We start from the raw sequence: 12,289 nt of genomic DNA, 5'->3' as shown, positions 1-12,289 counted from the left end.
ATACTTGAAAGGATAAAGAAAGTGCTGGGCTGAGGAACAAAAAGTTTGTCCAAAGAGTCGCTACGGATGTGCTTTTTGTAAAAAAAAAATCATGGTAATTAAAAGTTTATGTTACTAATGGCTAATTTTACTGCTACAATTAAGCATTTGTGCTATATGCTTGCATATGCATCGATTAAATTTTGTTTTGCGTACACATTGCATTCACGTGCCAACAGCGCCCAGGAGCCCGCCCCCGCCACGCGCATGCGCAAGCGCGGCGCTGGCGCTATAAAAGAAGCGGGAAAGCTGCTGGCGCTGTGAAAGTGAGGGAAGGGGAATTGGGCGGAGGTGGAGAGAGGGACGGCAGAGGGGATTACTGACGACGACGAGGAGGGAGGGTGGTTGGTTGTGCTGAGGCGCTTAAGTGTCCGGGGCTTTCGTTCTGCCTTCCCGCGGTCAGCTCGGGGCGAGGCGAGGCGAGGCGATGCAGCGAGACTACAACCCGAACTTCTCGGGCGTCGAGGACCCGGACGGCATTGCGTGCAGTCGCTTCCATGTGAAGCTGGTGGATGAGCGGCCCGCGTCCGGGCTCTCGCAGGACGACGAGCCGCCCGAGTACGCGGCGCCTTCCTTCGAGAGCGAGGAAGGGCTGAGCCGCCTCCACCCGTTCGAATATCGGGGCCCGGGGAGCGGCTTCCCGACGACCTGCGACCCTCTCCGCCCCGATACCCTCTTACAGACTTACGACACTATCACCAATTCCCACCTGAAGACATTCGGGCACAATACAGTGGACAAGGTGCCCCGCATCGACTACTACCGCAATACCGGCAGTTTCAGCGGCGTCAAAGTCAGCAGGCCAACCCTGGCCGATCTCCATGAAGACCTGAAGACGGTGAGAGCGAGTTTACTGGCTGTGCTGGTACTACTTTTCCTGTTTGCCCTCTGCCCTGTTTCATCTGATTTCTCAATAATCCTACCTTAAACGCTACCTTTTAGTTTACTCTATTTATCTTGTAATTTATAATATTACGGCAAACAACAAATTTCACGTCGTATAAGACAGTGTTAATAAACTCGGTTCTGATCTAGTGACTGCCTTTAAGATTTAAGGTTTAACCAGTCCAGTTGGGAGCAAATCTCAGCATTGAGGTGATTGCGTTCACAAAATCCGGACTGACATTTCTGACAGTATAGGAAGTTTTAAAGAAGTGCCATAAGTTGTCTTCTGAGTAACACGAAATGCTAGAGGAACTTAGCAAGTCAGGCAGCATCTATGAAAAGGAATAGGGTTAACGTTTTGGGCCGAGACCTTTCATCGGAAGTCTTGCTGAACTCCTCCAGTATTTCGTGAGATGTCAAACTGAGGCTCCTGCTGTAAAAAAGGAAATTATGCCATGGAACAGAACCTGATGAAGGGCCTCCACCCCAAATGTTGACTGTACTCTTTTCCATGGATGCTGCCTGGACTGCTGAGTTCCTCCAGCACTTTGTGTGTTTTGCTTGGATTTCCAGCAGCTGCAGATTTTCTCTTGTTTGTAATTGGGCCATATGATCACTCAAGGTCTACTCTGCCATTTAGCGAGACCTTGGTCATGCCTCCACTTTGACACTGCAATAGTTAAAAACAGGGGTCTTATTTTGGACGAGAATGCATTAAAGTCTTGACCTTGACTGTTCCAGATGGCAGGAAATTCCTAAGGTTATTGATCCTTCCAGGGAAGCTCTCTATTCTGCGACCTATTCCTTTTGAATTGGTGTGCCGATATTTAAGATTATTAATGAGGGGAAATATCTTCTCAACATCTACCTTGTCAAGTCATCTCAGAATCTTGTGTTTCAAGATTTGAGGTGGAGAGCTTAAAAGGCCATGGAGGGATTTGAAAACCAGAATGAGAATTTTAAAACGCTGTCAAGGACTTATTGGAGGTCAGCAAGGTAGCACAGTGGTTAGCACACTGCTTTACAGTACCAGTGACCTGGATTCCTTTCCTGCTGCTGCCTGTGAGGTATTTGTATGTTCTCTCTGTGATGACACAGATTTACTCTGGGTTCTCCAGTTTCCCTTCACAGTCCTGTTTGATAAGTTAATTGGTCACTGTAAAGTGTCCCCTGTTTAGGCTAGGATTAAATTGGGGGATTGCTGTGTGGCACTGCTTGAAGGCTCAGAAGGGCCTATTCCATGCTGTATCTCTAAATAAATAAAGCTTAGGGTAGGTGGGATGATGCACGTTAAGGTAGCAGCAGTGAATTTCAGATGACCTCCAATTTACTAAGAGTGGATGTAGGACTGAGATGGAATAGACAAATCTAGAGCTAAAAATAGTATAAAAATTCTTCTTTGTAGTAAATGAATTGTTTGGCAGCAACAATCTAGAAGTAGAAGAAGTAATGTTTAGACAATTCTGTGGTTAACAATAGAAAGATAAGAATTGGGGATTGGTTCCTACCCAGCTTGAAGATATTATTGGGTAAAGCTATTTGGGACTCCATTGCTTCCGGTCTTTGATTTTGTTTCTTTTAATAGAATTGCTGTATAATATGGAAACGGATTAAACAGCAGTGCACTTGACACGTTGTTGTTTTCTGTCCTCTGTGTGGTTCTGTCGAGTATTGTTGGCATGCTGTGTGTTGGCATTGGATTGTATAATGTCACTTGTGGGCTGTCCCATCACATCTTTAGATTGTGCCGGTTATCAAATGTTGCATTTCACTTTATATCTTAATGTACATGATAAATGAATATGCATCTAAATCTGACTAGTTTTGGACCATAGTACCTTGAGGTGGTACATGAACTCTAAGATGTTGTCCTTCCTGCAGCGTATCACAGTAGCAGTATTAAAGAGTGATATCAGAGTAATCTGCCACTTTGGACATATTGTCCTCATGTAGAGGACAGAAGTTGGATAAAACAAAATATGTAGGAATTGCTGTATGATGTGGAACAATGTAGAGGAAACTGTAGCTATGGTACATGTATCTGGTCTGATGGATGATCTGGTTTATCTCCCATCAGTGGTGGGTGACCAGTTCATGCTTGCCCACATTTGCCAGAGGAGGTAATCTGGAGTGGCTGCTGGTAAGGTACACCATATTGCCTCCCAATGTGGCTGGGTAGTCCTGTAGTTGCCTGTGGCAGTGGGCACTGGAGGTGACTAGAATTAGTGGTGCTTTATTTGGATGTGACATTTATTAACAGCTTAAAATCTAACATTGTCTTTTAAGAAACTGATATTAGATCAATCCAGTAGTGCTTTATCGGTTAGTTAAGAAATTGATTTATTATCTTGTTGCCTCTTTGTTTAAAGACCATGTTCATTTGTATCAATCCTGATAACCTTGCGGTTTAAAAAAAGATAATCTTTTCTATAGGTAGTCCTGACGAAGGGTCTCGGCCCGAAACGTCGACTGTGCTTCTTCCTATAGATGCTGCTTGGCCTGGTGTGTTCCACCAGCATTTTGTGTGTGTTCCTAATGTTACACAGGTTTATTTCTCAACATCATTTTGTGCATTGCTGTCCAAAACTGTGAGGTGAATTCTGCATAATTTTCTGCAAAATTCACCCTCTCTTTGAAGAATTTGGTTGGATTTTATTATTTCTGACTATTCAAGAAATATTTAGAGGAACCTATCAGTGTTAAGGGCTGGGTCAACACAGATAGCATATAATTAATGCCTGTGATCATAAGCTGAAATAGTTTGTATAAATATTGAAGGTAATTTAGTACATTCTGAAACCAGGATCTAAAATCTGAAAGCAGGAGAGCTGAGTTGTCTATGATAGATTAGGAAACCATTACAACATAAGTGTACATCAGCAATTGCTAGCAGTTAAAGAATTAATTGTTTACAAGTCATCTTTTTTCCACAAGACACCAACAGGATATGTAGTCAAGATATGTAGTAAAGTATAGCAGATCGAAGAGAAAATCTTATGATATTACTAAGAAAAGCCATGAGGTGAGAAGAAGAGAAATTTCAGCACTCAGCAAAAGAGGAGCCAGGCATTGATAGGGAAAGGAAAAGTAGACCAAGAAGGTAGTTTAGCAATAAAGGAAATCTGTGCTTGTTGGTGTCAGTTAATATGAGTTTCTCACACAGAAATAGGAGAAATCATATTGAGGAATAAGGAAATGACAGATATTGATCAGATTGATCTACACTCAGTGGCCACTTCATTAGGTACACCTATACACCTCATTAATGCAAATATCTAATCAGCCAATCATGTGGCAGCAACTCAGTGCATAAAAGCACGTAGACATGGTCGAGAGGTTCAATTCTTCAGACCAAACATCGGAATGAGGAAGAAATGTGATCTTGATGTGGAATGATTGTCGGTGCCAGATACTCAAACATTACTGATCTCCTGGGATTTTTAAGCTATAGAGTTTACAGAGAATGGTGTGCAAACCAAAACAGAAATACAGTGAGCAGCAGTTTTGTGGGCGAAAAAGCTTTCTTAATGAGAAAGATCAGAGGAGAATGGCCAAATTGGTTTAAGCTGACAGGAAGGCGACAGTAACTCAAATAACCACACTTTACAGCAGTGGTGTGTATAACGCATCTCTGAACACACAACACATCAAGCCTTGAAGTGGATGGGCTACAGCAGCAGAAGACTATGAACATGTATTCCTTGTATTTTCAAGGAAGATGCAGAAAACCAGGAAATAGTAGAGATGTATGAGGAATGAAGTATTAACACTAATTTAACCAAGTTGTATAGTATAAGTTAATAGAACTGAATACAATTGAATACCCTGAATCTAATGGTTTTCACCCTAGAATTTTTAAAGATATAGCTGTAGGTGAACTAATTTTCATCTTCCAAACATTTCTAGAACAGCTTCCACATTTATAAGTGTTGCCTTACAATACTGACTCCTGTTAAGGAGTTAGTAACATGCCACTTGTACAAGATTTGAATTGAGAAGTGATAGTATAGATTTATGAAAGGGAAAGTTGTTTTGACAGATCTGTTGGAATTAACAGCATAGGTAAGGGTGAAGAAACCTTGGAGATGATGCAGGCTTCCATAGTCCTTTAACGTAACCACATAATTGAGCAAAATGGGAGTGTTTGGTGTTTAGGTAATGTATTGGTGTGGATTGATAGGCTGACAGGAATGTTCAAACCATCTTCAAATTAGGGCTGTGAGTAGGGGGATTCTGCAGGTATCTGTGGTGGGGGTTCATCTGTTCACAACCCAAGTCATTGATTAGGATGAGGGAGTCAAGTGCAACATGTTACTTTTTGCTGAAGGTGCCAAGTGTGGTCTCTGCAATGGATACAAGAAGAGATGTCTGTGAGATGGCTTAAATGAGTGGACAAAAGCATGGCAGATAGAACTGTAATGTGGAGAAATAGCAAGTTTCACAACATATGCTGGTGATAATAAATTTGATTCTGATGTGAGAACCTTGCTTTGATAAGCAAAACTGAATTTTTAATAGTATTGGTGTTCTGACGACCTGTGCAGGAATAGCTAAAAGTTAACATGAAGGGTATAGCAAGCAATTAGGATGACAGATGCTGATTTGGCTTTTATTGCAAAAGGATGAGAACTCGTGAGAAATATTCTTTACAAGTCTGATCTCTCTCAGCCCAAGGTTGAATGTTCATGCGGTGTGGGAACGTAGAGAAGGTTCACCAGAGTGGTTCACGCGATAGTGGGTGTATTATCTGAGAAGATCAGCAGGCTGGGCTATACTTGAGATTATGCAACACACAAAAAATGCTGGTAGAACGCAGCAGGCCAGACAGCATCTATAGGAAGAAGTACAGTCGACGTTTCGGGCCGAGACCCTTCGTCAGGACTAACTGAAAGAAAAGCTGGTAAGAGATTGAAAGTGGGAGGGGGAAGGGGAAATCCGAAATGATAGGAGAAGACAGCAGGGGGAAGGATAAAGCTAAGAGCTGGAAAGTTGATTGGCAAAAGGGATACACAGCTGGAGAAGGGAAAGGATCGTGGGACGGGAGGCCTAGGGAGACAGAAAGCGAGAGGGGAGCACCAGAGGGAGATGGAGAACAGGCAAGGAGTGATTGTGAGAGAAGCAGAGAGAAAAAGAGGGGGGAATAGAATAAATAAATCAGGGATGGGTAAGAAGGGGAGGAGGGGCATTAACAGAAGTTGGAGAAATCAATGTTCATGCCATCAGTTTGGAGGCTACCCGGATGGAATATCAGGTGTTGTTCCTCCAACTTGAGTGTGGCTTCATCTTGACAGTAGAGAAGGCCATGGATAGACATCAGAATGGGAATGGGATGTGGAATTAAAATTTGTGGCCACTGGAAGATCCTGCTTTCTCTGGCGGACAGAGCGTAGGTGTTCAGCGAAATGGTCTTCCAGTCTGCGTCGGGTCTCACCAATATATAGAAGGCTGCACCAGGAGCACCGGATGCAGTATACCACACCAGCCAACTCACAGGTGAAGTGTTGCCTCACTTGGAAGAACTGTCTGGGGCCCAGAATGGTAGTGAGGGAGGAAGTGTAAGGGCAGGTGTAGCACTTAGTCCGCTTACAAGGATAAGTGCCGGGGGGAGATCAGTGGGAAAGGATGGGGAGGATGAATGGACAAGGGAGTCGCGTAGGGAGCAATCCCTGTGGAAAGCAGAAGGGGGAGGAGGGAAAGATGTGCTTGGTAATGGGATCCCATTGGAGGTGGCAGAAGTTACGGAGAATTATATGTTGGACCTGGAGGGTGGTAGGTGAGGACAAGGGGAACCCAATCCTGAGTGAGGTAGTGGGAGGATGGGGTGAGAGCAGATGTGCGTGAAATGGGAGAGATGTGTTTAAGAGCAGAGTTGATGGTGGAGGAAGGGAAGCCCTTTTTTAAAAAAGGAAGATATCTCTTTTGTCCTGGAATGAAAAGCCTCATCCTGAGAGCAGATGCGGCGGAGACGGAGGAATTGCGAGAAGGGGGTGGCATTTTTGCAAGAGACAGGGTGGGAAGAGGAATAGTCCAGGTAGCTGTGAGAGTCTGTAGGCTTATAGTAGATATCAGTAGATAAGCCATCTCCGGGGATGGAAATAGAAAGGGGAGGGAGTTGTCTGAAATGGACCAGGTAAACTTGAGGGCAGGGTAAAAGTTGGATCTTGGGTAGGAGCTAGAAACGGGAAATGCAGGGTGTGGGAACTGAGGTTGGTGACAGTGGATGGGAGATCCCCAGAGCTGATAAGGTTGGTGATGGTGTGGGAGACAGTGGCCTGGTGCTCCTTAGTGGGGTCATGATTGAGGGGTAAATAAGAGGAGGTATCAGCAAGTTGTCGCTGTGCCTCGGCAAGGTAGAGATCAGTACGCCAGACTACAACAGCGCCTCCCTTATCAGCGGGTTTTATAGTAAGTTTGGGATTGGTGCTGAGGGAATGGAGAGCAGAGCATTCAGAAGGAGTAAGGTTGGGATTGGAACAAGGTGTGGTGAAGTTGAGACAGTTGATGTCCAGTCGGCAGTTAGCAATAAAGAGATCCAGAGCAGGCAGAAGACCAGAGCGGGGTGTCCATGAAGAGGAGGAGGGTTGAAGATGGGAGAAGGGGTCATCAGTTGGGGTGGGAGAGTCCTTGCCAAAGAAGCAGGCTCGATGACAGAGCTGGCAGAAGAAGAGTTCAGCGTCATGGCGTACGCGGAACTCGCTGTGGTGTGGGCGAAGGGGGACAAAGGTAAGGCCCTTACAGAGGACGGAGTGCTCTGCCTCAGAGTTGAAGGTCCGAGGTGATAGTAAAGACCCGGCACGGATGAGAGCTGGGATCAGAGGGGGGAGGGAGGCTGGTAATGTCAGTGGGGAGGGTTGGGGTGGGAGGAAGATGGAGCCTCTGAGGGCCCAGGAGCTGATGATGGGATCTGAGGGAGAGGGGATTGCAGAGTGGTGGTGGGGGAATGGGAGACGGGAGTCACAATCGCAGCACGTGAAGACCTGGCCTGGAGTTCAAGGCTGGAGTTGCAGTTGGAGGCTGCGCAATTGCTTTGAAGGTGTCCATGGCCTTTTGAATCCGCGTTGATGGTGCTGGAGTCCGGGTTTTGAATACGCTCTGGGTTGGTAGCGCCAAGATTGATGGCCGGGGCTGCGATCGGAAGTTCATGCCTGCTAGTGGTGGAGTTGGCAGGCTCTGGGGTCTGTAGATGGAAGATCTTACGATCCTTGCAGGATGTGACAAAGTCAGAGAAATGGCAGTTGCAAGCATGGATCCGACGAAGGATGAAATAATGGACAGGTCCATTACAAACGGTGAAGAAAGTGTGCCAGAGGCGTGGAAGGGATTGTGAAAGGGACGTCAGGTACCTCCTCATGGCAGAGACTGTTGCCCTCAGAGCTCATCAGGAGAAACAACTGCAGGCAGAGTCAAATGTGAGTTCCTGGGATGTTGCTTGAATTTCCAGCATCTGCAGATTTCCTCGTGCTTGAGATTATGCAAACTGATTTCATTGAAACATATGATATTCCAATGGGGTTTGATGCAGGTATGATGCTTCCTCTGGATGATGCATCTTGAACCATAGGTCACAACTAAACTGTTTATTTTAAACAAGGGATCAATCATTTATGTGTGAGATGAGGAAAATTTTCCAGAATGGTTGTGAATCTTTGTAATTCACTAGCCGTCATAACAGTCTAAAACAGATTATGAATTTCCAGATAAAAAGGGAATAAAGGATCTAATGTTATTAGAAAAAAGTGGAACTAAGATAAAAGATCAGCTATGATCTTTTCACAGTGGAGCAGGAATAAAAGTCTATTCTTGATCCTGTGACTCGTGTAGTATGCAATTATAAGAACATGGTTCACTGGCACAAAAGGAAGGTGGCCAATCCCACTAAGTTGTGCCATTTTTCTCCAGTTTCTCTTCTAGTTATATAGATAGACTAGTTTCCATGCTGTATTACTCTGACTGAGATGTCCCATCCAAGCTAGTTCCATTTGCCAGCATTTGGACCAAACCTAAATCATTTCAATCCATGTACCTGTCCAGTTGTATTTTAAAACTTGTTATTGTACCTGCCTTAACAACTCACTGGCAGTTAATTCCACATAAATATCACATTTTATGAATTTTTAAAAAAAGTTGCCTTGAAGTTGCTTTTAAATCTTTCTGCTCATACTGTGGTAAACTATGTGTATACCTGTCTTGACATGTCCCTCTGCTGACTGCTCCTGTGGCTCCTCCCACAGACCCCTGTATAAAGGCGATTGGAGGCACTGCTCCTCCTTCAGTCTCCAAGATGTTGTGGTCACGTTTGCAGCAAATAGAAGCCTATCTTTTGCCTCCCGTCTCCGAGAGTTATTAATGGTGCATCACATACCTTAAACTTGTCCCCCCAGTTCTTGATTTCCCTATGACCAGAGAAAAGACTGCGTGTATTCACCTTTTTCATGCCCCCATGATCTTGTACACCTCTCAAAGATTACCTTGCCCTCCAAAGTCCTAGCCTGTCTAACCTCCCTATAAGTTCCTCAAGTCCTACGTCATTTTTAAACATTTATTATCAAAGTTTGAATACAGTATAGAACCTTGAGATTCATCTTCTTGCAGGCAGCCACAAAACAGGAAAAAAAACAAAGTAGAACCCATTCAAAGAAAAACCCCACACAAGACCATCAAGCACCCAATGTCAAAAAGAACAAATTATGCCAACAATAAAAAGTAAGCCAACAACATTAACTGCAGAGTCCCCAAATGTGAGTACTCAGTGCTCTGCTGATGGCTGCAGGCCACAGCTGCAGAGTCACTTCAGCAATTAAGTGCCCCATGAAATCATGCATATAGTAAAAAAAAGTAAATAAAAATAGAAGGAAAATTAACTGCAGAGTACCCAATTAAAAGTTCACAACTACAGAGCATGTTCGGTGCTGAGGCGAGCCCATCCAGAAGCCCAATGGTTGCAGGGCAGCAGCTGCTCTTGAACCCATTGGCACGAGATCCAAGACTCCTGCACCTTCTGCCCACTGGCAGCAGCGAGAGATACCAGTCAAACGCAGGCAGGCAGCGCTGAACATCTGTTCGTTTTCTGCTCTCATCCTTGACAATTTTAATCTTGCTCGACGCGTTAATTGGCATGGAGTAATGGCGCCAACCACGGGTTTGTGTTCTGCCATTAGGAATTGACACAATCTCATCCATGCTGAATGCCCCAGGAGACTGTAGAAGCGCCAGATCATTCAGTTGGTACAAAAATACATTCTTGAAAGGGAAATTATAGGCTGCAATTGATTGCCGTTCAGAAGTATATTTAGAAGAGTATCCAGTAGTTTTTTAAGCTGTCTGAAAGATGTTGCTGTTTGTCACCGGTACTGTAATGCCAGAAATTGCTTGATTCTTAACTGGTTGTCACTGTAAGTCAGCAAACATATAGGATGCAAATAGCCATGCTTTGAAGAAAAGGCTGCTCAGTGTTGTGTTGAAGATGATGAGGCTAGAGGTGACAAAAGCATAGATTATATATAGCAGATTAGTTGAGTCTGCAGCAAATTTAAGATTTGAGATGAAATAAGTGTTATTGTATAATCGGAACTTTATGAGAATCGAATACTTCCATTAATGTTTGGTTCTGCCTTGTTCTCCAGGGATGTGAATGGAGTCTCTAGCTGTGACTGAAGTCCACCTCCTTTGTGTATCATGGGCTAACAAACAGGAGCTTGATTCCTGCCTGATTCTTTTCCTCTAACCTTCCTTTCTAGTTAGAGTAAATGGTATATCACAATTTGAAGCATTTATCTATTGCATCATCTGAATTAATATGATGATACAGGGTACTATGGCATTGTATTGTAATTCCAAATTTATTAAAAGGAAGCTTTCTGAGAACTTTGGATCTGCCGGTTGAATAAGCGAACATAGAATATTATAGCACAGTGCAGGCTCTTTGACCCACAATGATGTGCTAACCTTTTAATGTACACCAAGACCAATCTAACCCTTCCCTCCCCGCTCTCTAATCCAGGTAGTGTCCTGGTAAATCTCCTTTGCACCCTCTAAAGGTCCCTAAATAAAATGTGGAACTGTCAAATGCCTTGCTAAACTCCATATACACCACATCTAATGTTCTACCTTCATCAATTTGTTTTGTCCCTTGCTCAAAGAATTCAATCAGGTTCATGAGGCAGAAACTGCCTATCAAAACCATGCTGACTATCCCTAATCAGGCTATGCTTCTTCAAATGCTCATAAGTCCTGTCTAAGAATTCTCTCCAATAGTTTGCCCACCACTGATGTAAGATTCATTGGTCTATAATTCCCAAGATTATTCCTCTTACCCTTCTTGAACAAAGGAATAACATTTCCCACCCTCCAATTTTGTGACCAGTGACAGCACAAAGATCATTGCCAAAGATGCAGCAATCGCTTCCCATAGAATCCTGGGGTATATCTCATTGGCCATGTTGACTTATCTAACCTAATGTTTGTCAAAAGTTCCAGCGCATCCTCATTTTCTCATCAACACGTTCCAACATATTAGCCTGTTTTCTCTGTTCTCACATTTGTTAAGGTCCCTCTCAAAGATGAATGCTGAAGCAAAGAATTAATTAAGGACTTCCCTCACTGCCTCTGATTAGACATGTTTCCTCTTCTATCTCTGATCAGTCCTACCTCACTACAGTCATCCTCCTATTCTTCACAAGTGTAGAACACCGTGGGGTTTTCATAATCCTACTTGTCAAGGCCTTTTCGTGTCTCCTAGCTCTCCTGTCCTTTCTTAATCTTCCTGGCTAACTCTTAACTCTCTAGCGCCCTGTCTGATCCTTGATTCGTAAACCTGAAGTATGTTTCTTTCTTCCTCTTAACTAGATGTTCCACATCTCTTGTCAACCAATGTTCCTTCACTCTACCATCCTTTCCCTGCCTCGTTGGGACGTGCCTATCCAGAACACTATGCAAGTGCTCCCTAAACAACCTCCACATTTCCTTTGTGCATTCCCCTAAGTGCACCTGTTCCTAATTTATGCTTCAAAGATCCTGCATAATGTATCATATTCACCCTAACCCAGTTAAATGCTTTCCTCTACAGCCTGCTTCTAACCCTGCCCAAGGCCATGTTAAAGGTTGGGACGTTGTGGTCACAGTCTCTAAAATGCTCATCCACTGAGATCTGTCACCTGACCAGGTTCATTGCCTAGAACCAGCTGCAGTATAGCCTCTCCTCTACGTACCATGGCAAGAATCCTTCCTGGATACACATAACTAATTCTATTCCATCATAATAGTTTGCACTAAGGAAGTACCAATCAATATTAGCGAAATTGAAGTTGCCCATGATATCAACCCCTATTTTTGGACCTTTTCAAAATCTTCCCTCTGATTTGCTCCT

At 43.9% G+C, this 12,289-nt stretch overlaps 1 protein-coding gene across 2 annotated transcripts in view; it reads left to right on the top strand.

The window, feature by feature from the left end:
- The first annotated feature begins 310 nt into the window (after positions 1–310).
- slc12a1 (solute carrier family 12 member 1) overlaps positions 311–12,289 on the top strand; it is a 150,801-nt gene continuing 138,822 nt past the window's right edge. For both annotated transcript variants that reach the window (XM_073024915.1, XM_073024914.1), the window contains exon 1: positions 311–877. In XM_073024915.1, the coding sequence (XP_072881016.1) occupies positions 467–877 (411 nt within the window). In that variant the 5' untranslated portion in view covers positions 311–466. The remainder of the gene's footprint in view (positions 878–12,289) is intronic.

Source organism: Hemitrygon akajei, chromosome 21 (assembly GCF_048418815.1).
Source record: "Hemitrygon akajei chromosome 21, sHemAka1.3, whole genome shotgun sequence".
Lineage (NCBI taxonomy): Eukaryota > Metazoa > Chordata > Chondrichthyes > Myliobatiformes > Dasyatidae > Hemitrygon > Hemitrygon akajei.
This window is presented reverse-complemented; position numbering and strand designations above follow the sequence as displayed.